Source organism: Phytophthora cinnamomi (assembly GCF_018691715.1).
Source record: "Phytophthora cinnamomi strain GKB4 chromosome Unknown Contig33, whole genome shotgun sequence".
In the NCBI taxonomy this organism is placed as follows: domain Eukaryota; phylum Oomycota; class Peronosporomycetes; order Peronosporales; family Peronosporaceae; genus Phytophthora; species Phytophthora cinnamomi.
In genome coordinates, this window is record NW_027150966.1 from 72,181 (window position 1) to 96,880 (window position 24,700).

The following is a 24,700-nucleotide window of genomic DNA, read 5'->3' on the forward strand; positions in this document are numbered from 1 at the left end:
CCCGACTAGTCCGCCCAAAACGCGAAATAGTCCAGCTCAATTCCGCAATTTCGGCTCCAAATCCAAAGAGCTTCAAGATGTGGCGGGCGCTGGGCGTGTGCGCCTGCGTGTGCGTCGCCTTGGCGGCCGCGCTGTCGCCGGGCTTCAACGCGCCCATGCCGTACTACACGTACCCGCTGCTGGAGATCCTGCACCCGCTGAACGACATGCTGCTGGCGCAGACGGAGCTGCAGGTGGAGATCGAGGTGCGCGCCGAGCTGCTGAGCGGCGGCCTGCAGCGCTCGCGCGTGTGCGTGCTCATGCAGCCGGCCTACGTGCCGCCGGACGTGGCGCTGGACCCGGGCGCCGGCGAGCTGGACGAGTCGTGCTTCGACCAGAGCCTCAACTACACCACGTTCCACGTGGCGGGGCTCGTGCCGGGACTCTCGTACGCGCTCACTGTGGGGCTCGAGACCAACGGCAACATGGTGGCGCTGTCGTCACGCACGTTCTCGGTCGGGTCCATCCTGCTGCCGGGCGTGGACGGTCGTCTGAGCGTCGATGACGCGCTGGAGGCAGGTGCACAGCTGCACAACGCCAGGGACCGAGCCACGGCCTCGCGGATCTACCGCTACGTGCTGGAGATCTTCCCGGACCACCCGCAGGCGCAGCATCTGCTGGGGCTGGCACTGTATCAAGATGGCGAGACAGACCGGGCGCTGCCCTACTTGCAGCGTGCAGTGCAGGCGAACGAGAGCGACGAGAACTTCCACAATTCATTGGGGATCTGTCTCAAGTCCTTGGGGCGGGTGGACGAAGCGGTCCGACACTACCGTCGAGCGCTGGAGCTCAACCCGATGCAAGTCCAAGCGTCGATCAATCTGGGGGACGCTATGCAGTCGCAGGGCAAGTGGGAGGAGGCGCTGAAGGAGTACACCAAAGTGGCCAAGATACCGATGCACGTGCTGGAAAGCCACACGGAGCCGGGCAAGGCAGAGCATCTGGCGAAAGATGCCACCGGTAGAAGGTGTGAGCTCATTCGCGTTACTGACGGTTGGTACCACGCCGACCGCTGTTTGAATGATGCGCTTGAGCGGTGGCCGGACGAACCAGTGTTCCACAATGACCGCGGGAACTTGCTTGCGAATGCCGGTCAGTTTGAAACTGCGTTGGACGAATACCAGCGATCTTCGGATCTTGGATTGCTGGCCGGCAAGGTAACCCAAAAGCAGCAGTAGGAACTACTTGATCACGCGCTTACCTCGTTATGTGTGCTTTATGCTGTTACAGCTAAATCTCGCGGATACATTGGAGGCACTGGGAGAAACGCAGAAATGCATCGATATGTACGATCAGGTAAGGCGGCAAGGTTTGTGGGTCTACTATCGAGAAAGACAGTCTAACGCACCCAACTTGCTGTGGCTACAGATACTGGGCAAAGAAATCTTGGACAGATTCCACCCCCGTACACGAATCATGGTCATGAAAGCGACGGTGTTACCTCGTGTACTTCCATCAACGCAAAAGGAGATAGATGACAGTCGAGACCGCTTTGAACGGGAGGTGGAGGCTCTGTTGCTCAACCGTAAGCTACGTTATCTACAATCACTAGCAGAGAATGATATTTTGCTGCTAGCTACGCTAACAATGTCCCCAATGTCTCTGTGCCGATACATGCTAGTTGATTCACTCGAGAAGACGGAAGTAGATCCGAATCGAGTCTCCTTGTCCACTGGAATAACATTGACAGCGCACAACCGAAACAACCGTGAGCTCAAGGCAGCAATGGGTTATTTGTACTGGCAACTACTGTATCAACGGCGAATGGTGCGCGAGGATTACGTGGCAAGCTACGGCATCGTGCCACTTCCCTACACTCAACGGAGCGAGGATATCAACAGACCTGCGGTACGTGTGAACATGATTGCTGGTTACTCCTTTTACTGAAACTACTCGTCTCCCATACTTCTTCCCATAGATTGGCCCGCGACGCTTACGGGTTGGTTTTGTGTCCCGGTACATATTTAATTCGGCTGTGGGGCTTTACATGTCGGAGTTAATACCCATGTTCGACCGGGAAAAATATGAGATAATTGTTTTCGCGATCGCCCAAAGCAAGTCTATGAAGGTTGTGAAAGAAATCGAGGCAATCACCGAGACAGTAAGTTGAATGCTAAATCATTTCCAGGTAATAACGGGCTAACCTGTTGGATAACCTGATCTTTGTTGACAGATTATTGCTCTTCCAAAAGATGTGAGAATTGCACGGGAAGAGATTCGCGCCTGGCACATGGATGTGCTAATCTACCCCGAGGTTAGTGCAGCGGGGTTGCAGCAGGGTAGATAAAGTTGTGTTTTCTTACCTGTCGATTTCTGATTGATATACAGCTTGGAATGGACAAGACGACCTACTTCGTGTCGCTTGATCGGCTTGCCAAAGTTCAAGCTGTTTGGTGGGGCAATGCCGACACGTCGGGCGTACCTACAATGGATTACTACCTCACCAGCGAGCACGAGCATCCGAACTTCAACTCTCACTATTCGGAGGCTGTCTATCAATTCAGGTAAGGTTACCACACCACATTGGTGGTCTGGAAAACCCCATGGGATCTGATTTTTTTTTGTTTTGGGTTGTTTTGAACTCTACAGAGGTATGGGAATCTTCCACAAACTGCCTGATTTGCCAAAAAAGAGCATCAATCGAGACCAGGTCCGCCGTGCGATCGAAGAGCGTTTTGATATTCCGTCAGACTTTCACTTTTATCTAGCTATTGAGGTAAGTGCGTTTTCGTTTGTGCTGTTTATCATCGACTTAAATCTTACGTATTCTTCGTTAGTCTATTATCCATATTCACCCCGACTTCGACGCCGCAGTGGCAAAGATTTTTGAGGCAGACAAGAAAGCGCATTTTTTCCTTCTGTCGACATCGAACCGCAAGGTTTGGAGAAGTCAGCTTCAGGAGCGGATGGAATCTGCGGGCGTCGACCCACATCGGCTTCACTTTCTTAGTGATGTCGACCAAAAGCAGGAAATCATGCTGATGCGGGCTGCAGACGCCGTCGTAGCGAGTCTTCACATGACACGACCTCGGGCCTCCTTGCAGGCATTTGCAGCTGGCGTTCCTGTTGTGACCTTCCCGAGTGAATTGTGGGCCTCTCGAATCACGTATGGGTTTTATCAGCAAATGGGGGTTAATGATTTGGTTGCTGCCTCTTTGGACGAGTATGTGGCATTGACAGTTAAATTGGCCACCGATATGGCATTCCACAAGAAGATGGAACAGCTGATTACGCGTAATCGATCCAAGTTATCTGAAGACGTGCAAGCAGTTCAAGAATGGGAGAAGTTCTTCGACTTTGCGGGACGGCAAATTTTTCCAAGCGGTGAACAAAAGCCTGGTTCGAATTGGGACTGGGGTCAAACTGATGGACTCGAGGGAATAGATTACTGGGGCCAAATTGAAGGTGTCGAGAATGTTGTCGAGTGGAGTCAAATTGAGAAATCTGACGGGGTTATTGATCGGAAACTAGTTGAGAAAGAGTAGGTGGGTCCCATTGCGAAATTCCTGTAACTGAGTTGTAGAAATATCGATTGCCATTTTCATCCCAGCTTTCGATCCACGCAGCTCTAATATCCTTTTCATGTCGCTGCTGCTGCCGTTTTAACCTTCGTGCTTCTGCGCGCCGCAGTTTCAACTCCTCCTGTTGTTGCTTGGCCAACATGCGATCCCAAAGAACCCACCGTAAGCGACAATCATGCTCTTCGGCTTGCATTGCCTTCCGTTCATGCCATTCGTTCTGCAATTCTTCCTTCGCTTTCTCGGCTTCTCGAGTGCGCCGCTGCCTGCTATGCAAATCTTCCACACGCATTCCAATAGTCTCGCGTTCAGCAACTCGTTTTTCCTCATCTAACAATCGCATCCGAGCGATATATCGCTGCTGCTCCTCAATTGCACTTTTCTGAAGCGCCCCAGCTTTCTCTCGTTGTTCTTGTTCCTCCTTTGCCTTTGCCTTAGCTTGTAAAATACGCTCCACGTAGTAGAGGTCTTCACGGCGCATCTTCTCCAGCTCCCGTCCTTCGCGTCTTTGATCTTCAAGCTGCAACAGGCGCCTACGCTCTTGCATTGCGAGGTTTTCTTTTTTTGATAAGTCTTGGGCAGCAATTGACTTGACTTTCGGGCTATCATGCAGATCACGCTGCTCAAGTTGACGGATCTCAGCTTGCATCCGAAGAATTTGTTCGTGCTTTTCTTGTTGTACCGACAGTTCGTTTTCTTCGGGAACGTTGTAGTCATTTGCATGCATTAGCGTGGATTCATCCCGTTCTCGGCGGCGTACAGCTTCTCTTTGATATTGTTGCTCTAGGATCTGGCGTTGCCGCATTTCTAGTTGGTATTGCCGCTCACGCTCTAGCGTGTCAAGTGTTGGTAAAGACTTAATCCACTCGGAGAATGTTTGTTGCGGGTCAGGGTGCCGTCGTCCAGAGCATAGGACTGCAAGGCTTCCAACTAGATGGGTTCGAAGACTTTCAACGTCGGCGCACATTTTTCTTATCTCAAGTCTCCGGCGATTTTGGTTGATATCGAGACCTTGGGTATGTTCCGCTTCAAACTCGAAATTTGCTGCCTTAGTAGCTGATTTAAGGCGAGCTTGAAGTGATAGCAATTCGCAATCCCTCCGTTTCTCGCCCCCTTTGGTAAGATCACCCTTCTTCTTGATCGGGCTAAGCGTTTTTTTACTACCGGGAGACACTTGTTGCCTCGGAACTGACGCGGTCTTATGTTCTTCAGCAAAAAGGGACAATGCCGAACAAGCAAGGCGCTTCAAGGTGGACACTTGGGTTGCAACAGCGTAGATTGGCAGGATTTCCATCTGTGGTATCGCGCTATCGAAAACGTGTAACCATGCCTGCGATTTCTCCACGTTGTGGCTGGATAGTGACAATATAGTTCGAAAACCTCGCCGAATGTATTCTCTATTTCGTGCAAGAACTTTAAATTCTGACGATGGCCGCGGAAGATGGATCCCAAGCGCGATTAACGATCGAACTGCTAGGTGGATTATCGATCCATTATGCATTACGGCTGTCCACAGAGCACGAGTTTCACTGTGCTCGGGCTCTATTGAGCGAGTCTCTATACAAAGGGGAGCCAGCCTGTATCGAGTAGAAACGCGATCTTCCTCCAAGCAGTCACCAGTATCGCTCTGGGGAAACTTGAAGATTGACGGAAGCTTTCGATGTCGAGGACTCTTGTCACTAAAGCCTTTGTTTTTGTGGGATCGCTGCTCAAACTCCATTACTTCATCAGTAGGAATTGCATGCCCTCTTAATAGACAAATTATGGGCCGAATTCCAATAGGGAGGAAGAATTCTGTTTTGTTTTCTTTCAGCAAGCGCGTACATAAAGACTGATAGCACCAGTCAAACGGATCGATGGTTACCATTAAATCGTGGGGATCAAACGAAACCTCGTCTTGGTAGTCGGCTACTGGCCTTTGCAAACTCATGTCGTCGTTCGGCATCTCGCCCCCGACGCACATCTTGATCAAGAAGTCGTGCAGGTTTTCCTTCACCACATTACAAGCAATGTCTGGCTCACGACACATGCAAAATAGGATACTCAGCAATGTGATATGGATTAATCGTTGTTCGCACTTGCGCTTGCAGCATTCACCGAACGATTGCTGCGAGCCAAAGCAGCCACTCACAAAGCGCCTTAAGCATCCGAGCATTCGAGCAGTACAAACGGTCTCCAACTTCGCCTTATACGTTGACTTACAGATCAATTCAGCTTTGTTAAAGCTAGAAGCGATCTCCAAGAAAATGCATAATGCTTCCCGTAGCGCGTCCGATAATTGAGTCGATGAATTGATCTGTTTGCTCCCCATTATATCTACTCTCATTCTTCTCCATGTTGCATCCAGAGTTTGAATTGCTTGGACTAGTGTCGTCTCGTTGAGCGCAGCTTCGGAATCTGAATTGTCGAGTTGGGCCGATTTCTCTCTGATCGGTGACTGAATGCGCAGAGGGCGAGATGGTGGTGGCATTTCGACTGCGCTACCGATGCTAAGCGAGGATAGATTTATTGAGAGCGGTAAAACGAAGATAACTATTTTCGTGTATTAGAGTAACATGCATACAGTTCTGTATTTACGCTTCTTCCTCATCGTTCTCTGAAATGACGTTCATCTCCACAATGTCTTGCCCTCCACGGGTAGTTTTACCGGTAAACTCGGTTCCGAGCTCATCTTTGCTCTGCGATGATGAAATCGGCAAATGGGAGTGCGAGTTGAAGAGAATTGGGCCGGCGATCTGCAAAAACGCCCCGAGCAGTTCCTCGTCATCCGTGGAGAATACGCCTCTAGCGTCGAGTTTGTTGATTAGCTGTACAACGGCGATAACTTCACCCGAGCCATTGCGAAGAGGCATAGCGAGTACACTGCGTGTCTGATAGCCGAGCTTCTGGTCGAAGTCCTTGTTGAAACGCGGGTCATCGTAGGCATTAGCGAGATTGATAGCTACGTTTTCTTGTGCGACAGCACCAGCAATGCCTTGGTTCAACGGTACGCGAATGTTGACTTCGCCCTGCAAAGTCCAGAGCTCGTTCTTCGCCCGGTCAACAATGTACAGAGTACATCGATCCGAATTGACAAATCTCTGGACACGAGTCGAGATCGTGAACATCAATGAGATGAAACCCAGATCACGATGCATATCCTGTACAATGCTCAAAACTTCTTTGACCCGCACACGTGCGATGCAGGCAACGGCGTGAGTATCAGCGTTATGTAGGGCCACTCCCGCCTGGGCAGCGAGAATTGTCAAAATCTCTTCGTCCTCGTCGGAGAAATTTACCGTTTTGTCGATAGATATCTTGTTGAGCACCTGCATGACCCCGACAGTGTTATTTGCGCCATTGCGGACTGGCACGCACAGCATCGATCGTGTATGGTACCCATTGCGTTGGTCGTACTGCGAGTCGAAATTCGGGTCCGCATACGCGTCTAAAATATTCATCGGTTTGCCTGTAGCTGCTACGGTGCCGGCAATTCCCTGATAAACAATAAATACCAGCGAATACGTTAATACACTGTTCGCCTGCCCCCAAACATTAAGACAGCCCCCGTACTTTTCCATAAGGCACCCGAATATCGGTGGCTCCTTCAGACACTTTCAACACCAGCATATCCGTCGATCGTTCCTACACAGTGTGATCGCAGTTATTCAACCGCTGCACAAAAGATAATTCCTTAACAAGTTCTGACGTACGTAGATGAAAAGTGTCGCGCGTTCTGCGTTCAACACAGCACATGCTTGCTTGATAATGATTTTTGTCGCTGTAAAGAATGAATTAGTGCGACTGAACATTTGATTTACGATCGCAAGGTGTAACGCAGCTCACCTTCCATAGGATCCAGCTCTGAGCCAATTACGCGGCAAGATTGAATGACTTGTTCCATCTTGGAGAGTCGGCGGGCTAAGACTGGGTCATCTCGATGCTCAGGACTAGTTGAATTGGCAATCGGAGGAGGGGGCCTGTCCAGTATTTGCGTGATAAGCCGCTAAGCTCTGATTCGTACAAGAAAGAAAGATGGGTTCAACACGTACGCGAACTTTCGAGGCTTGACCAGGATGCGACCATTTTCGTCAGCTGAGGCGCTGTAAGATCGTAATACAAGGTCAGCGGCCCATTCTATCAAGTAATATTCTCAACATACACAACCTTGCAGCAGCGTAGCACTGCTTGATGTACGCCAACGTATGTTCGGGTTGGAACTTCTCCCCACTCTTTCTCTACAAAGAGGGCAGCTCACGTTAGCGTTGGTAATTGAAGCATAGTCGCAAGGCGCTCCACGCTGTGGTGGGTACCTCGCCGATCTTCTCTTGCAGCAAGGACTGGAGGAACGTAAGCGGGTCGTCGGGTCTGGACAGAAGCGCTTCCGCCGTCATCCACTCAATGAGCGACCGGAAGCCCATGGAGTTGAGGTAGGCCTCACCGGCCTCTGCCGTCTGCGGATCCATGGCAATTGCCTGCTGCGGTCCGGAATCGCTTGGTCCAGTGAGACCCCAACGAACATGCTGCTTCACTGCAGGCGGATCTTGAAACGACGCGCCTCTTCGTGCGCAAAACTGCTGCTGGCATGGCTTCCAGGAATGCCTTTTTCGACTTCCTGGGTGCAAACGTTGGGCTGAAGTTGAAGTGGCTCGAGCTCGTTGGCAGTTGGCGACAGGCGTTGGGACGACCAAGCGAGAGTCTACCAATTCTTCGATGGCTGACAACGCAGGTGCTAGGCCCAAGTCGGGGCTGCAACGCCTTTGGTCTTTCGGCCGCGATGGCCAGCTGGACCTGAGACCGCCCTCGTCAACAACTCAAGCTGCTGACACTGGGGCTGCTGCTGCTCGAGACGGAGACCCTGGGACACCGCCTTCGGTGATCCGGCACCGCCGTGCGGACCCGCGAGCCGATTTCAGACTGAACATGTTCACGCACTCGTTCTCCAGCGACGCTGTGACGGAGGCGATGTCGAGTCGGCGGTCGGACCCGGACGAGGACCCAGAGGACAATTCGGAGGAACGTTCCATCCCGCATCGCCATCGACGAGTCAAGAGCTACACGGGTTCGGCGGATTGGCAACTTTTGGACTCGGGCCCTACTTTCCGCCCGCGCACGTACACGAAATCGTTGGAGTATCTGGTCCAACACCTGGCACCCACTTCGGATATGGGCGGAACGTTGCCATCTCCACACTATTCATCGCCCGTAGCGAAGTCGAAGAATGCAGTGCCTCGAGTCTGGTCTCCTCGACATGGAAGTTGCATTCCAAGCGTTCCTGCTGTGGACTACCAAATGAAGTATGAGTTCGCCTTGATCCTTCACAACAAGCCTACCACGCCGCGCATTCTGGCCCGAAACGGATTGGATGCAGTGGGGAAGCGCCAAATGGAGGTGTTAAGTCGCTGCATTAAAGCTGGCTTTGAGGTCTCCGTGCTCTCAAGCACGTTATACTCCCGGAAGTATCTCATTTTGCTTCTTCGTCCGTCGCCATCGAGATTGCAAACAGAAAAGAACCGATTAGTTCTAGAGCGTTGGCTTCAGATCGGAGCAGTAGGTGAAGTACCGTCCGAAATCGAAGAGCTCATTGCCTCCAGTAGCATTGGAGACGTGGAATCACCTACGACAAAAGCAAAGACACAGGAAGATGCTAAAAACATAGTGGCTGATGACGATGACAAATTTACTCCTGCCGAGCGAATCCAGACCATCGCACGCATCATTACGTCTACAGCCAACGTGACAGAGCTTAATCCCCCAGGAGCAAACATTTCATTCGAGGAAATCAATCAAAACGAAACGATCATCATGTCCTGCTTCCCGCTTCACAATCGGCATGTGGACAATATGCTGCTAGCCAAAAGTGGTCAATGGTGGTGGAAGTCGACAGAAATTACGAACGAGCTCCGTTACTACTATGGAGAGCGCGTGGCTTTCTACTTCAGCTTCTTGTTCGTATACACGAAGTTCTTACTGGTTCCAGCTCTCGTGGGGTGCGCAGTGTATGTGTCGTGCAGGTGGGTTGGGTCCGTTGCTTACATGAGAACGTTATGCATTTTCGGCTTTTGCACTGTCACGATTTGGGGCACATCGTTTCTAAAGGCTTGGACGAGACAGAACAACCTTTTGAACGATGCTTGGAACCTCAGGTTATTCAAGGAAGCTGATTATCCTAACGCGACTTTCAAGCCGCAAGGCTACCGTGACGTTGTTGATACTCACGGAGTATTGCTATTTCGTGAGCCGTACTACAACCCACTGTGGCGCATCCCAGCATATATACAGACATTCATGGTTTTTGCGCTGTTTATTGCGACTTACGTGATAGGGACCGCATTTTTTGTGCAATGGTATACTGCTGCGATGATGGCTCCAGTGTGCAGCAAGTGTCCCGATTGCGTGGCGTTCCTTTCGTGCTTCAATACAGAGAGGCCGATTCTGTTTACCGGGCGCTGGTGTTACATTTTCGCCCAAGGGATTTTGCTTGGCATCTCGCTCGACATTGTTGTGTACTTGCTGAGTGTCAAGCTCATTCGCTTTTTTGTGGCTCGAGAGAATCACGTCATGGAGGCGCACTTTCAGCGGACAATGGTCAATCGTCTGTTCGCCATCAACTGGATATCCTTTTTCTTATGGTTCATGCTGATCTCGTTCGTGATCATACCGTTTGGTGATGAGGTGGAAACATGGCTGTCGGCGAATCTCAAGTACACCAAGCTGACTGTTCGATGGCAAGGTGGTGTCATTGATATGTCGACGGCATTTGTTACTCCGCTACTCATCACACAAGCGCTTAATCTCTTGATTGACACGTCGTTACCGATAATCTTCCGGCGGGAGACGTTGAGAGCATCGAAGCTGGCGAAAAAGATCATGAAAGCCAATCCCGCAGAGACACTTCTTGCGCTGTCGGAGTATCACTCGTCCTTCGAAAACCTTTCCAGTGATCTTTCTCAGTCCCCATCGTCACGGTCAGTGGCATTCAAGACCAAAATCGAGGTAAGCAGCACCGTAAATGTGGACTCGTTGGTCACAGATGTACTAAGTCCTTACGCTGCGTTCCATTGTACTAGCTGCAAATGATGACTCCAATCCGAATTCCTTACCTTGAAGAAGCTTTGGGTGTTTCAATACCAACGCTGGAAGGCTTCGAAAATGAAAAATGTACGTTGTCGCTGAACACTCAAGTGGGCAGGCTGCTGTGCTAACCTTCTGCTCTGCTTTATCTAGATTTTATGACAGCTGACGATGTCCTTGAAGAAAGTCAATTGCCGCTATATAATGCTTTTGTGGGTTATAGCTCATTCGCAAGCTGTATAGATAAATTATTGTCTAACCGCCCTTTGTGCTGTGCGTGTGTGTTTTGGAATTGATAGCCTGATTACTTGCGAATGGTCATCCAATACGTACGTAGTGGTCTCACTCTGGCTAGTTTTGGTGTTATTGTGTTGCTAATCGATATGTGAAACCTAGGGATATGTCGTGATGTTTTCGGTGGTGTGGCCATTTTGCGCGATGGCGGCTTTTGCGAACAACATCATCCACATTCAGAATTCATTTTACAAGCTTGTACTGCTGCGGCGACGACCGGTTCCACGGAAGTCGAACAGCATTGGTCAGTGGGAGAAAATGCTCTTCATCACTCTTTGCTTGGCCATCTTTGTGGTTGTGGGGTTGATTTGTGTCAGCACTGGTGAGCTCGAATACTTCATATCGGAGTGCATGGCGCTAGAACGTTTTAACGGGAAGGACTTCAGGTACGTCTGACGCATAGAAGGTATTTCCTACCACGTTAACATTTTGGTGGATTGCTGACATGCTTGTCGGGCTGATCTGGTTGTTAGTATGGGACCCGAGTTTTCTTGCCTTGACATTTCGTCACGCTTCATTGTTGCGTTGATATTGGAGCACGCCGCGATCCTCATCGTGTACGTATTAACGGACTACATCTCTGACACGCCAGCAAGTGTGCGCACATCGTTCGAGAGGAAAAAGGAGCTTATCCGGCGAGCGATTTGTGGGCAGGGGCCACCGACAACACCAAAATCCGACGGTAAAGGCGTCCAAATCCACCACGGAACGAAATCGTTTGAAACTGCGTAGAGTTAGTTAGCAGAGTTGACTTGCATTGATTATCGATAAACACGCTTTGCGTAGTTGTCGCTACGCTATTTTCCTCCTATTGTACGCTGAAGTACGTAAATACTAATACTCAGAACTCGATGTGCTCAATGTGTTCCACCGAGCTCGTGATAGTATCACCGTTACTGGATGTCCGTAAATCTTCGATGACCTGCAAAAGCAACAACAGCACCACAAGTTAGAACAGGAGTTTGACCAGCAGCGTCAACTATCCACACTCACGTACCACGACTGAGCCCAAAAATGTCTTCAATCCGTGCAGCAACGTCGGGACTGGGGACCACCTCCACTTGTCTCCCAGCAGCTCCTTCTTCCTCGTATCCGAGACGGCGTTCCACAGATAACCCGCAGACACACAGACCACCAAGGCGTAGAACACAAACGAGACGAATGGGGCCGCCTGCCGTGCTGCACTCGTCTCCATCTCTCCACTCTCGGCTCGAGCCTGGATCAAAATCCTCTCCACACTCAGGCGTTGGTGTACTCCCTCACTCCCACCTTGCTGCAAAGTCTGTTCCGCTACGAACGAGAGTTCTTCCACGGCGCTCCCAAGTCGCCGGGACAGAGCCCCACGAGCATCCTCTGCCTGTTGCACGTCTCCACCTTCCAGCATCATCTGCTCTTCTTGTAGCTGCCAAGACTCTGGCACCGGCCTCACTGCAATGTGCACTGGCAGCGTGACGTTCATCTCGATGAGCCGCTCCCTCGTCTCCTGGATCTTGTGACGCTGCTGCGCGTGGTACTGCAGCACCTCCTTCCTCACCTGCTGGTGCTCCTGCATCTGCAGCTTCGCCTGCTCGTCGAAGCCTCTCCTGGCCGAGTTATGCAGCATCTCCGTGCGCGTCGAGGCCGCCACCTGCGCCTCCTGGCAGCTCTTGAGGAACCTGTCGCTCGTGCCCTTGACGCGCGCGGTGTGTCTGCCCAGGAGCGCGACGCTCCGCTCCAGCCGCTCGAACCGCGCTTCGACCTGCGACGTGCTGTGTCTCCATGGCGATCTGAGCAGGTTGACGCCCGTGGAGAGCAACGCAACGCACAGAATGGCGCCTAGAAGGACCCGCAAGGAGGTAGACAGCGCGAAAGTCGCGGACTTTGGCGCCGTCTGCTGCTCGTTGGACGGAGTTGTCGCCGCTACGGACGCTGCTAGAGGACGGCGGGGTATGTGGCGGTGCGTCGCTGTGTGCAGAGGCTCCGTGTCCTCCAGCGACACGGTGGAGCGCATGCTGTCCGACAGGCCGAGCCGCACCATCTTGTCGAGTCTTGAGCCTTTGAATTGGCCGCGAAACTGGATTCAAATCGAGTGAAGCGCGACTAAGTACGATTTGCTCTTACAGGTGAGAGTTGGGCTATTGGAGCACGCTGTCCTCTCTCTCCAAGTGCAAGTTGCTGTTGAAGCCATGTCTTATCGATTGCCCACTTCGGCCACTGATGCTGCTTGCTGCTTCTCCATGTACACGTGGAGTCGGATGGGCGACGCGTCGGATTGGATGGTTTTGACTGGGGAAATCTCCTTCGGCTTCTTCTGGTCTTCGCACCAGAACGGGTCGGCCAACACCCACGAGTTGCTGGCATTGCTGCTGTTGATCGCTGTCGCCTGGCCATTTGCGTCTTCGACTGTCTGGGCCAAGATACGAAACGTGCGTGGCTTGCTTTGCTCCGACTGATCCACACACCTCGACGCCGGCGTCGCTACGAGCGCCACCATTCCTGCTCGAAAGGCCTCTTCAAGCTGCACCAACGGCAGCGGCTGGTCTTCGTCCGATCCGGAGGCCTCCATGAAGCCTGCACTCCACGCTGCCTCGACCACCAGTGTGTCCATTGTCCGCCCCTCCTTGGAGAGAAGAATGACGCATAACTTCTCGAGCTCGGCTCGTAGCAGCCAAGCGCGACATCCAGCCAGCATGGAGTGGATGTACTCGCACAGCAGCGGGTGGCGGCTCATGTGGATCGGGACATCGTACAGCACCCGCTGCTCGAAGGATTCTGCCATGTAGATTAGTTACAAAGCCAAAAGGTTACAGTAACTCCACCGGGCGGAGCTGCGCAATAGTACGCACCTTTCGGGTAGACCTGCCAGGCGAACCTGCAGCCAGTTCGTATCGAGTTAAAATGCACGCAATCAATACACCACCATAATCTATGCAACGGCGTACAGGAATTCATGCACTGCGGCCTCCAAGAACTCGAGCACGAGGTCTGTTAGCGTCTCGCTAGTGGTTGCCTTGGTGCCGTCCGACTCCATCTTGTCCGGTCACTCTCCTGGGTAATCCTAATCCTCGGTAGAGTGACACGTAGAGTTACAGACCCACAGTGCAGAACAGAACAAAATGTGGCGCAACTTGGCGTACGGGTCGCAGCAGGCGGCGGAGGCGGCGCCCGCCGTGGCCCCCACCAAGGCGGCGAAGGAGACGGTGGTCTCGCAAGGTTCGTCTCTGCACTCGGCACCTCTTGTTCAGTGGCTGTAGCGCCTAGAGACTGACCGTTGTTGCGGCGACAGTGGACGCGTCCTCTGTGCCCAAGAATGACGGCGCCAAGGTGTACAAGATCCTGGAGTTCCTGCGCAAGGTTCCCATGCACAAGGCGGTGTCGGTGACCGATATCTTCAAGCACACGGGCGTCGTACGTGCCAGCAGTAAATGACTTGGAGCAGGAGAGCGACAGGGAGTTGGTGCTGACGCTGACGAGGCTGGCTGGTTGGCTGCTTGCTGCGGCTCTTTTTGGCTGGGAACCCTCTAGGACCTGACGATGGACGACCAAGTGGAGCAGCGTCTCAAGAACAACCCGAAGGTTCGGGTGCAGGGAGATCAGTACGCGTACCAGGTGAGGAGATGCTGGTTCCAAACTTCCCCGCCGCTGGTTTGGCTGAGTTGCTTTTTGTTGCTGTGGTTGTAGGCCAAATACGACATCAAGAACCGGATGCAGCTGCTCAAGATTCTTGATCGAGTGAGAGGCTGTTAGGGTCATTTTGTTGGGCTCCAACGCTTAGTACTCATGCTCGTTTTGCTGAAGATTCCTGAGGGCATGCCCATTGAAGACTTAATCGATTGCTATGTCGGCGTGGAGGACGACTTGAAGGAGCTGACGCGTACGGGAGAGATTATTTGTCTGAAGAATGCCGACAAAGGCGCGGAGGTGTATTATTCGCGCGGGCCCGCTTTCCTCGTGGATCTCTCGGGGGTTGCTACGGTCGAGGCTGGGAGCTACTTGACTCATTCCAGCCAAGATATCACTGGTGAAATCCGTCGTGGTGACGCATTGCGCATTGGTGATAATTGGTTCCGTGTTTCGGCAGCTGTCAAGGTACGGCACTATCTACCAACTTTCTTGAATGTGTCGGCATTGGCGGCATTCACGACCTGTGCTTTTTACTCTTGGTACCGCGCAGAGCTCGAGTACAACCCGGCCAGCGCCATTTGCTGGAATGGCGACGAAGAGTGTTTCATCGACACGTGATCCCAATGTGTCGAAGAAGATCAAGTGCGTCTTCTCTTTTGAAGTCGGCAGCTTGCTTTCATGCACCTTTAATACTTAACCCTTGTGTGCTGATATCTTCGTGCAGATACATGTTTAAGTTCGACAAAGAACACCTCCCATTGGATGTTCCCTTTCCCGACGCAAAGAGGCGGAACGTCGCAAGCAGCGATCGCTGGGATCTTCTGCCTAAGCGAGGGCCTAAGTTCCAAATGGTGAAGCACGGTACGAATGCACAGCAATTGTGGAGTAATGATGGTGCACAGCACAAAAGTGAAGAACTCATTTCTTTGTGTCGCTTATTTACAGGTTGCTCAAACGACATCCGCCAGCTGTGGCGTGACACCTTGCGGGCATGGCCCTCGGACCGCGCTGAATTTGAGAAGAAACTGGTTCAAGCTGGTCTTACGACGCAGGCCAAGGTTGACGCTAGTCGCCGCCAGATGAAACGTCGTCTGAAGGAGGATAAGAAGAAGAACCGTCCTCGCAAGCAGCGTGATATCAAGATTACAAACCATCATCTCATCGGCACAAAGCTCGGTGAAATTTTGGCGAAGGGCAGTCAGGAGCAGTTCACACTTGGTGCTGTCAAGTTCGAGAAGAAGTAGCCTTGCTAGTGATAGCAACGCTTTGCTAGTGGTCAACGCATGAAAAGCTTGTCAAGGACGAATTGAAAAAAACTTCCATGCCTTCCTCTGCAACAAAATTGATTGAAACGAGATTTCGACTTTGTGAGCTCAAATCTGAAGCACCCCCTTCTGTCTGAAAAAAAGAATGCCAGTAGCAGTAATCACACAAAAAGCTACCACACAGGTGATCGCTACGCCCCAAAACCAACCCCACGCACTCTCGACGCCGGACGCCAAATTCATGCCAAAAATTCCTGCAAGCAGTGTACCGACCGACAGACTGATGGTTACCAGCGAGAACACCAAGTCAACCCGAAGCAAGTAGTTTCGCATCGAGTCGAGTTTCAGCATCACCAAACTTTCGGTGTTCGTAATGCGGTGCTGCATCAAGTCTGCTTGCGTGCGAGTCGAAAAGATATCTTGCAGATAATTCTCAATCAGCACTTCAGCTTCCTCTGAATCGAAGCTGTACAGGTCCATCAGGAGAGACGGGTCTTCGTAAAGCTTGGTAAGGTACAGCAGGCGAAGATCTTCTTCATTGTCCAGCAACTCCATCAAAACTCGACGTACACCATCCACTTGTGACTCGAACTCGTTCATCGTGTTTTTGAACTCGCGCAGCGTCTCCAGTTCACGCGAGTGCAGATTTCCTTGAACGAGCAGCTCCAGAGCCGAAATCACGACGGGAGAAAGTTTTTCGTAGTCTGCTTGAAAGTACCGCGCGAGTGTGGCCAGCAAAGCCTCCAATGCTCTGTAACACGCAATCAAGCATAAGTCATCGAGTTGGAAACGCTTATCCTCATGTCGCTGGATAGTTAGTCAGTTACCTGAATTCGAATGGAGACTCAGCGTTCTCTCGCGCAGTCAAACTGAATTGCTCTTTGAGAATCGATAGAAGGCTGTCAGCTCCGTCAGGGACGTACACCAGACACACATCCCGCATCACGATCGCACGCAATGGATCTACAAGTCATGCCTACCATTAGAATCGACTCCATGGCTCCCGCTATCATAATAAAAGCTTCTCACCGGCACTGATGAGAATCGCCTGCTTCCGAATAACGATCGACGGCTCATTCGACACTGAGAATGCATTCTCCATCCGTCGAATGTCTCGAGCATGCACCCGCTAACATTGCAGCAGCAGCAGGAACAACAACAAATGCTCAGTAACGTGATCACTTCCATTTTGAGCTGTCGCCACCGACCTGGACGTCACAGACAGTGGCGTAGTTGGGGCCATCGGGACCTCCGCCATCACCACGCATCGCGTTCATACTTGCTCGTCGCCCCTTGCCGCCCACACTGCCCAGACGGCGCAGCGGCAGCGCTGGGGCCACGTCCGCCGCCTCGCCGACTTCCTCGGGCTCCTCTTCCTTGGGCACCGCCGCTTGCTGCGTCATCCGCAGCACGTCCAGCCTGCTCATCTCCTTGAACTCCGAGTCGCCGTTGCGGTCAAACAGCAGCACGAGCACGCGCCCGTTCTTGGTGCCAGGGTCGAACTGGCAGGCGAAGCGCTTGAGCGAGCTGGCGCCGGGCGAGCTGGCGCCGCTCAGCTCCGTTGGGTCGGTCGCGCACAGATCGATACGGTGGTAGTTGCTCCCGGGGCTGCGGCTGTCGGCCACGGGGGTGTCCATGGCGGCGGCGAAGTTCGACGACGAGCGCGCGCCGCAGCCGACGAATGTGACAGGCAGACGACACACAACATTATGCAGGAGGTACCATTTTACTGGTACTGTCTCTATTGGGTGATTATAGTCCGGACTATAATTCACAAATTATGGTGTATTCCCCAAGGGAATTATGTTTCCACATGAAATATCAGTACCGATATATCGGTACTTGTACCGGTTACGCATCGTCAGGTATGCCACCTGGGCCACACGGCGCGAGTTCTCCTCCCTCACTTCGCTTCCAGAAGAACAAGCAACAAACCGACCAAGACAGAGGGGGTCTCTACTCCACCAAGCTACATCATGATCACCCGTGGAGCTCCTGAGACCGCCAGCGCCCCTACCTCGCCTTCATCCCGTGCCGCAGCGGCTCCTTCGGATAGCGAGCCACCGGCCGACTCCGCTGTCGTCGTCGTCGACGTGGCCGGCGGGGAAGAGCCCTGGACAGCGACTTCCGCGAGGTGCACGTCTGACCCTCCCCCGCTGCGATCAAGCAAGCGAGGGTCGGCGCGGAGCGCGGCGGACACGAATGCGGCAGAGGTGCGCTAGGGCAAGAAGAAGAAGGCCAAGCGACGGACTGCCGCTCCAGCTGCGAAACCCGCTACACGCGACACCGCGCGAGACTCCGACAGCGAGCTTGAGGAATAGGCTGCGCCTCCGCCCTCGAACAAGACGAGGAAGGCCGCCGCTCCAAGCGCTTCAGCTGCCGCGGAGCCCAAGCGTCCAGCCGCACCCAGGTCCGACCAAGGCTTCGACCTGACGACGTTCATGGCGTCTTTCCAGCCCGGGCACAGTGGTGTGGCAGACGCGCCGTGAAGACCCGAGCGCGACACGCCAACAGCATCGCCTGGCCCTGACATAACCGCGGAGCTTCAGGCACTCAGAGAGGAGGTTCGTCGCCTGCGCGGGCTCGTCGCAGCTCAAGCCTCGACGACCAGAGGCTTCTTGGGTCCAGGAGCCACCACGGACCCGAACACGCGAGGCGAGCTGCCACCACCGGTGCTTCGACAGCTCGCGACTGCGAGCTTCCCGGAAGGGACGAAAAAGGACAAGGGCTACAACCCGCCACAGGCATGTTCCGTACCTTCGTCGTGAGCACAGCTGTTTTGCCCTTCGGTCGGCACCTCCGGACACCGAAACATCGGTCAGCACAGCCCATCAGCCGGACGCATCCAGCGCCGGGTCGGGTGTACCCATCGGAAGGCCCTTGCAGGCCACAGCTATACAGCCAGTCTTGACCATACGGTCCGGGTCGACTATACAGTCACCCTCGGCTATACAGCCTGTGTCGGCTATACAGCCGACACATATACTTCCGCAACCCGGTCATATGGACCAGCTGACGCGAACAACATTGCGTCCTGCGTATCAATGTAATAACAACCGCATTCTACCTGTATGTACTGCCAAACCGATGGCTACAGCATCGAAGTGTTGCCCAGAGCCTACCGTATTACCAGGCGCGTTGCTGCACGCTGAGTCAAGGCGCCACCTTTCAGGTGTCGAGCTCAGGCGACCTCTGCGTCCCGTCCTTAGCAGTACAGCATAGCAGCTAACCAATACGCAGCAAACTTTGACCGAACCGCCTATCGGTAAGTCGCTGGCACGGATACATCTATTGAATGCAGCTGAGACTGGGTTGGTGAGGTGAATTCACACTGCAAAACTGTAACTAACTTGTGTGCAACATAGTGGAGCTCAAAATTATTGGGTCTAGAATTCATCTAACTCGTTCTACCAAAGCCTGAGACTTAATGCCGTGCCACAGTATCGCTGTCAGCAATACCATCAACAGGAGCACTTTCCGCGGCTACGAGGCCACGAGCACCGGGAGTTTTCTCCACAGTGGACAATGGATCATCAGTTTGGTCGGCGGTGATAGCACCAGGAGGCAGCTCCACAGAGACAGGCTGGTTGGGTTGCACGAGAACACTCCTTCGCTCAGAATACAATCGAACAACGTCCTCAATTTGCATCTGCATTGGGACTAGCGGTTCTCTTGGTAGTAATTCGCGGTCCCCGTGATTGTAGGCGTTGGCTCACCGTTTCTCCATTTATTCACGAGTCTCCCTGAAGTCTTCAGCGAATATCAAGTTGCTACCGCGATGACTGGTGACTGCGCCATGGTCTGCAACCTTTTATCTAAGTTTTGTTCCCGTGTAACCCACCAGAATTGATGTACCCGTCCTGGACGCGTGATACTGCATCGGGAACCGTGCTCCAGCCGCAACTTAAAAATAGCAGCGACTCCTGCAATCACCAACGCCAAACAGTGGCTGATCGATGCAGGGTCTCGAGCAGGGTCTCGGTAGCTATCTCCCTCGCGCTGTGTTGTACTAGCCGACCGGTCGGTCTCCTGGCAAGCTGTTTGGCAACTCAGGTGGGCGGAGGCCCCACGACGTCACCAACGACGATCTCGAAAGTCGTCTCCTTCTTTCTTCCGCTCTTTTTGCTTTTTGCCAAGTGGTTCTGGATGTGAGGCCCAAGACATGCACGTATAGGCGCGCGGCGAGGGAGCCGATAGGAACCACTTCGGTGGTCATCCGTAAAAATTGGAACGATACAGAGAAGATTAGCATGGCCCCTGCGCAAGGATGACACGCATAAATCGAGAAGTATCGCACTTTTTGTCGCTTCGTTCGCTCGTTGTGCTGACTGTGCTCACTCCCAATTTGCTACGCGCTCGCAACCAACGCCACGCAGAGGACGGAGCAAGTAGATCGCCGTCGGACAGAGAGCGGAGAACGGATTCGGTAGCAGACAGCATTAGGAGAGCAAGCACCGGGTTAGGAATGCAACCAACTCGGAAAGGGGTGATTCAGGTGCCGGGGCAAAGTGTAACTGGCAAGCAGGCTGTGGAGCAAACAAAAAGAGTGCGCAAGACACGCAAAAAGCGCAAAGAATGAGGGAAGAGGGGATCGAACCCCCGACCGCTGGGACTGGAATCCAGCGCTCTACCACTGAGCTATTCCCCCGACACCAAAACGACTTTCACGCTACCACTCACACAAGCCAGCCACATCAAGCCGCACACCTGTCCCTCCAAATTCACACCCAATATGGCCCACACCGCTCTCCTCTCTGCCGCAGCTCCCTCCCACTCGATTCGCCCAGGCCCACCCACCCCACACGCACCCACGAGCCCGTCGGCGTCAGTGCCACGCGATTGCTAAATAGGCTCGACGAAAGCAAGATGAGCAGAGACAGAAGCGTTGGGTGCGGAAGGACATCGTGAGCAAATGGTCCTCAGACTCGTGGTTGGAGGTGGCGTGGCGATGGGATGGCGGCGATCGTGAGTGTGTATGGTTGGGTGATGGTTGGGGTGGTTGTGCATGCCTTGGTTGGTGTTGCGTAGTGTTTGTAGCGTTTTGGTAGTGTTTGTGTTGTTGTTTGTTTTTTTGTTTGTTTTGTGTGTTTGATGTGGAGTGTGTGTGTCCGTACAGCCCCTATAGCTCAGTGGTAGAGCACTCGCTTCGTAAGCGAAAGGTCGGTGGTTCGATCCCGCCTGGGGGCTCTTCTTTTGCTTCTACCCACCCTCGCTTCGTACTCCCGCTCCCTTTGCGCTCTTTGCTGCCTTTGGTGACCCCGTCGCACCACTATCTCACTCTCGGTCACGCCATACCAACAATTACCACTGCTGCTGCAGCAGCAAACTCGCTAGACTTACTACTCGTCATCGACCGACCGATTAGACACCAGAAGGCGTGACCCCACGCCTAACGCTAGCAGGTCGTAACGATCGAAGCGGTGGTGCAATTGCCAAAGAGCGCGATACAGCCATAATGCAAACAGACCCGCATGGTACGACCAGCGATGACGAACCCGCGTCCACGGTGGCGACATAGCAGAGGAAGAAGACCCGGATGAGTGACCGATACCCACCCACCCGAGTCGTGTATACCGATGGCACTGTCTGCGGATTAGCGGTGCGCGATGGGTGCGATGAACCGCGATGCCGCCGGGACGGCGCGAGAAAGCACACGTGCGTAAGGCAGTCGAGAGTGAGCGCAGGGCGTGGATGGTTTGTTTTGTTGTTCTGTGTCGTTTGGGTTCACTTCCGTGTGCTGGTGGTTCTCGGTCGGTGAACGTGATAGATGCGGGGTGATGCGTATGATGTGCAGTTAGTGTGAATGGGGTCGTTACATGCTGTGCAGGACGCAGGCGGCAGAGGTGAACGAAGTGACAAAAAGTGCAATACTTCTCGATTTATGCGTGTCATCCTTGCGCAGGGGCCATGCTAATCTTCTCTGTATCGTTCCAATTTTTACGGATGACCACCGAAGTGGTTCCTATCGGCTCCCTCTCCGTGCACCTATACGTGCATGTCTTGGGCCTCACATCCAGAACCACTTGGCAAAAAGCAAAAGAGCGGAAGAAAGAAGGAGACGACTTTCGAGATCGTCGTTGGTGACGTCGTGGGGCCTCCGCCCACCTGAGTTGCCAAACAGCTTGCCAGGAGACCGACCGGTCGGCTAGTACAACACAGCGCGAGGGAGATAGCTACCGAGGCCCTGCTCGAGACCCTGCATCGATCAGCCACTGTTTGGCGTTGGTGATTGCAGGAGAAAAGGAAAACGACAGCTGTGAGATTCGAACTCACGCGGGTTGCCCCATTAACTTAGCAGGCTAACGCCTTAACCACTCGGCCAAGCTGTCATCGGCGCTATTTCAAAAAATACCAGTTTCGCACCCACCCACATCCACATAAACTCACACGCACACACAAACAAACCGCCACCGCCGCCTTGCGTCGTGTACAGCGTCTAACGACCACATTCACTCTAACTGCACATCATACGCATCACCACGCACCTATCACGTTCACCGACCGAGAACCACCAGCACACGGAAGTGAACCCAAACGACACAGAACAACAAAACAAACCATCCACGCCCTGCGCTCACTCTCGATTGCCTTACGCACGTGTGCCTTCTCGCGCCGTCCCGGCGGCATCGCGGTTCTTCGCACCCATCGCGCACCGCTAATCCGCAGACAGTGCCATCGCTATACACGACTCGGGTGGGTGTGTAACGGGGTTACACGTACAAGTGGCTGCAAGCCACTTGTGAATTTAACAGATAGGTTATCTGTTAAACGTTTTGGATACTTCCTCACATTGGTGTAAGACACACCGATGGATACATTGAAGTGGACCACCACAGTGAGTGGTCCACACCTACACAAAGATCCTATTGGTAGAAAGCAGCATCTTTCTACCAATCAGAGACATGCATATTAGCGGGACTCTGACAGCCAGCCGCTGCCAACCCTTTCATAGATGATAAACAGTTTTAGCAGATTTTTGAGGAAGATCAATTTACAAACAATACAGTTCTCATTTTACCTTAAACTAGCTACTTGGAGTATTGTCTAAGTTAACTTATATTTGTGTACTCAAATCTAATTAACCTACGTAATTACTAAGTACTTACGCTTCCTCATACACGTTGCGCAACGTGTAAGCTAAAGTAGTGAGTCAAGTTAGACCCACTACACCTGGTAGCACTTTGTAGTCCGTCCAACGACCGACTGCTTGACGTTCGTACGCGGTGTACGAACGCGGAGCCGAGAACCACATGAGCACGGAGGTGCCCATGGAGAGCTCCAACACGCCTGCAACGCATGTTGCACGCGCTGACTGCCCCCACCTGTCTGACCCAGAGTGGGAGGCCCTCCAACGACTGTCAACAGTCATTGGAGAAGCGGTGATAGCCACGATGCTGCGTACGCTATCGCCGACGGAGCAACATGGTGTTGCTCTGGGCTTCATCATGAAGGAGCAGCGTGATGCTGCTTCCTCAGTGACGGTGTCGTCCCTGACGACACCGTCACAACCATTAAAGTTGAGTGTAAGCAATTACGTGGGAAGAGAGGGCGAGCCTCTCCTCCGATGGCTTGTCGAGCTCGACACAGCCATAGCGGCTCGACGCATCGTCGACCCGCTGTCGAAGGTCGCGTTCGCCATGTCCTGCCTTGGCGGACGCGCAAGGAGTTGGGCGTATGGACGCCGACTCTCCGATCCTACGTGCTTCAGCACGTACGAAGTGTTCAAAGAGGAGCTCAAACAAGCGTTTGAGCCCCCGCAAAACGAGTTCCGGTCGAGGGCGGAGTTCCTCGACCTTCAACAGGGTAAGCATGACGTCCATGCTTACGCGCAGCGCGCACGATATTTGGTATCAAATATCGTGACTAACCCGATTGACGAGGCGACCAAGGTCGTCACGTTCATGAAAGGACTTAGAGATGGGCCCGTGAAGACCTATCTCTTCCGAGAGTACCCGAGTACTCTCGAAGCTGCGATTACTCTTGCCATGCAAGAAGAGTTTAGCCTGCGGCAGGCTAAACTGCATGTGAACGTGCCGAGGCCGCAACCGCGCCCGGTAGCGAGGCCGGGAGGTCCAGAACCAATGGACCTCTCGAATGCAACAACTGCTGGTTACCAGCAGCAGGGAGGTAACGTGCGATGCTTCCGTTGCGGAAGGATCGGTCACTTTGCACGGGAGTGCACAGCTCCCATGCCCCCTGGAGGTGGCCGTCGTGGCGATGCTAGGCATCGCCGCGGACCAACAAAAAACGCGAACATCCAGTAGGCGCGGGGCGCCCTACTGGTAATGCAGTCGCGCGTGCCGACATCGGGCACGCGACACTGAGGACTGCAGCCCCCAGTGAGACCAGCTCTCACTGCAAGAAACAAGATGACAGGCCGAACCTAGTCATCTTGAAGGTTTACTCGAAGAGAGCGAGTGACTCTCTTCGAGCTTTGGTAGATTCAGGCGCGTCGAACAACTTTGTTCGACTACGAAGCCTGCCGAGACTCGACTTCGAGGAGGTAAATGTACCTCGAAGTCTTCTGGAGGTACGACTGGCAACAGGTGCCATCGTGACGACTGAGAAGCGCGTCGTGAACGTGCGCTTCTCGTACAAACAACGAGTGTTTGTCGAACCCTTTATCGTCCTGGACCTGGACGATAAGTTCGACGTGGTAATGGGCATGCCGTGGCTTGCGCGGCATGATCCGGGGATAGACTGGAAGAAGCGCACGCTCGTGCGCTTCGGACGCGACAGCGGAACAGAGAGCGATGGACCTGTTACCGCAGCGCACGCACCAGCAGGTGCGCGCGGCTCACCAGTCGAGACAGCGCTTAATGCCGCTGTCCCGGAGTGCCCAAGAAGTGCGCGAGGGCGCGCATAAGTGAGACCAACGTCGGCAAGGCTGCCGACGTCAGAAGAAAAAGACGTACTGGTTCCAGGAAC

At 53.2% G+C, this 24,700-nt stretch overlaps 8 protein-coding genes across 8 annotated transcripts; 3 read left to right on the plus strand and 5 right to left on the minus strand.

The window, feature by feature from the left end:
• Positions 1-77: 77 nt before the first annotated feature.
• Positions 78-3,524, plus strand: IUM83_04261 (UDP-N-acetylglucosamine--peptide N-acetylglucosaminyltransferase; the record flags this gene model as incomplete). The annotated part of the gene is made up of 9 exons (XM_067928321.1): positions 78-1,196; positions 1,270-1,335; positions 1,408-1,564; positions 1,661-1,887; positions 1,958-2,140; positions 2,213-2,293; positions 2,368-2,543; positions 2,629-2,755; positions 2,817-3,524. 9 exons carry the CDS (start codon positions 78-80, stop codon positions 3,522-3,524), a joined length of 2,844 nt encoding a protein of 947 aa, XP_067792759.1.
• Positions 3,525-6,130: 2,606 nt separating this feature from the next.
• Positions 6,131-8,002, minus strand: IUM83_04262 (Dual 3',5'-cyclic-AMP and-GMP phosphodiesterase; the record flags this gene model as incomplete). The annotated part of the gene is made up of 7 exons (XM_067928322.1): positions 6,131-7,033; positions 7,110-7,181; positions 7,250-7,317; positions 7,383-7,516; positions 7,589-7,639; positions 7,704-7,774; positions 7,850-8,002. The coding sequence occupies 7 exons, from the start codon at positions 8,000-8,002 to the stop codon at positions 6,131-6,133; spliced, it is 1,452 nt and encodes a 483-aa protein (XP_067792756.1).
• Positions 8,003-8,249: 247 nt separating this feature from the next.
• IUM83_04263 (Transmembrane protein) lies at positions 8,250-11,636 on the plus strand (the record flags this gene model as incomplete). The annotated part of the gene is made up of 7 exons (XM_067928323.1): positions 8,250-8,675; positions 10,089-10,532; positions 10,607-10,697; positions 10,764-10,822; positions 10,910-10,939; positions 11,007-11,290; positions 11,378-11,636. 7 exons carry the CDS (start codon positions 8,250-8,252, stop codon positions 11,634-11,636), a joined length of 1,593 nt encoding a protein of 530 aa, XP_067792757.1.
• A 109-nt stretch (positions 11,637-11,745) lies between these two features.
• On the minus strand, positions 11,746-12,921 carry IUM83_04264 (Structural maintenance of chromosomes protein 4-like isoformX2; the record flags this gene model as incomplete). The annotated part of the gene is made up of 2 exons (XM_067928324.1): positions 11,746-11,826; positions 11,902-12,921. 2 exons carry the CDS (start codon positions 12,919-12,921, stop codon positions 11,746-11,748), a joined length of 1,101 nt encoding a protein of 366 aa, XP_067792762.1.
• Positions 12,922-13,074: 153 nt separating this feature from the next.
• Positions 13,075-13,914, minus strand: IUM83_04265 (Mitotic spindle assembly checkpoint protein MAD2B; the record flags this gene model as incomplete). The annotated part of the gene is made up of 3 exons (XM_067928325.1): positions 13,075-13,655; positions 13,730-13,755; positions 13,826-13,914. 3 exons carry the CDS (start codon positions 13,912-13,914, stop codon positions 13,075-13,077), a joined length of 696 nt encoding a protein of 231 aa, XP_067792763.1.
• Positions 13,915-13,999: 85 nt separating this feature from the next.
• On the plus strand, positions 14,000-15,751 carry IUM83_04266 (transcription initiation factor-related family protein; the record flags this gene model as incomplete). The annotated part of the gene is made up of 8 exons (XM_067928326.1): positions 14,000-14,096; positions 14,170-14,291; positions 14,409-14,492; positions 14,565-14,615; positions 14,682-14,972; positions 15,058-15,149; positions 15,232-15,368; positions 15,453-15,751. 8 exons carry the CDS (start codon positions 14,000-14,002, stop codon positions 15,749-15,751), a joined length of 1,173 nt encoding a protein of 390 aa, XP_067792760.1.
• Positions 15,752-15,933: 182 nt separating this feature from the next.
• Positions 15,934-17,409, minus strand: IUM83_04267 (CorA Metal Ion Transporter (MIT) Family; the record flags this gene model as incomplete). The annotated part of the gene is made up of 5 exons (XM_067928327.1): positions 15,934-15,945; positions 16,046-16,523; positions 16,600-16,735; positions 16,802-16,901; positions 16,981-17,409. 5 exons carry the CDS (start codon positions 17,407-17,409, stop codon positions 15,934-15,936), a joined length of 1,155 nt encoding a protein of 384 aa, XP_067792761.1.
• Positions 17,410-17,990: 581 nt separating this feature from the next.
• IUM83_04268 (uncharacterized protein) lies at positions 17,991-18,305 on the minus strand (the record flags this gene model as incomplete). The annotated part of the gene is made up of 1 exon (XM_067928328.1): positions 17,991-18,305. One exon carries the CDS (start codon positions 18,303-18,305, stop codon positions 17,991-17,993), a length of 315 nt encoding a protein of 104 aa, XP_067792754.1.
• Between the last annotated feature and the right edge of the window lie 6,395 nt (positions 18,306-24,700).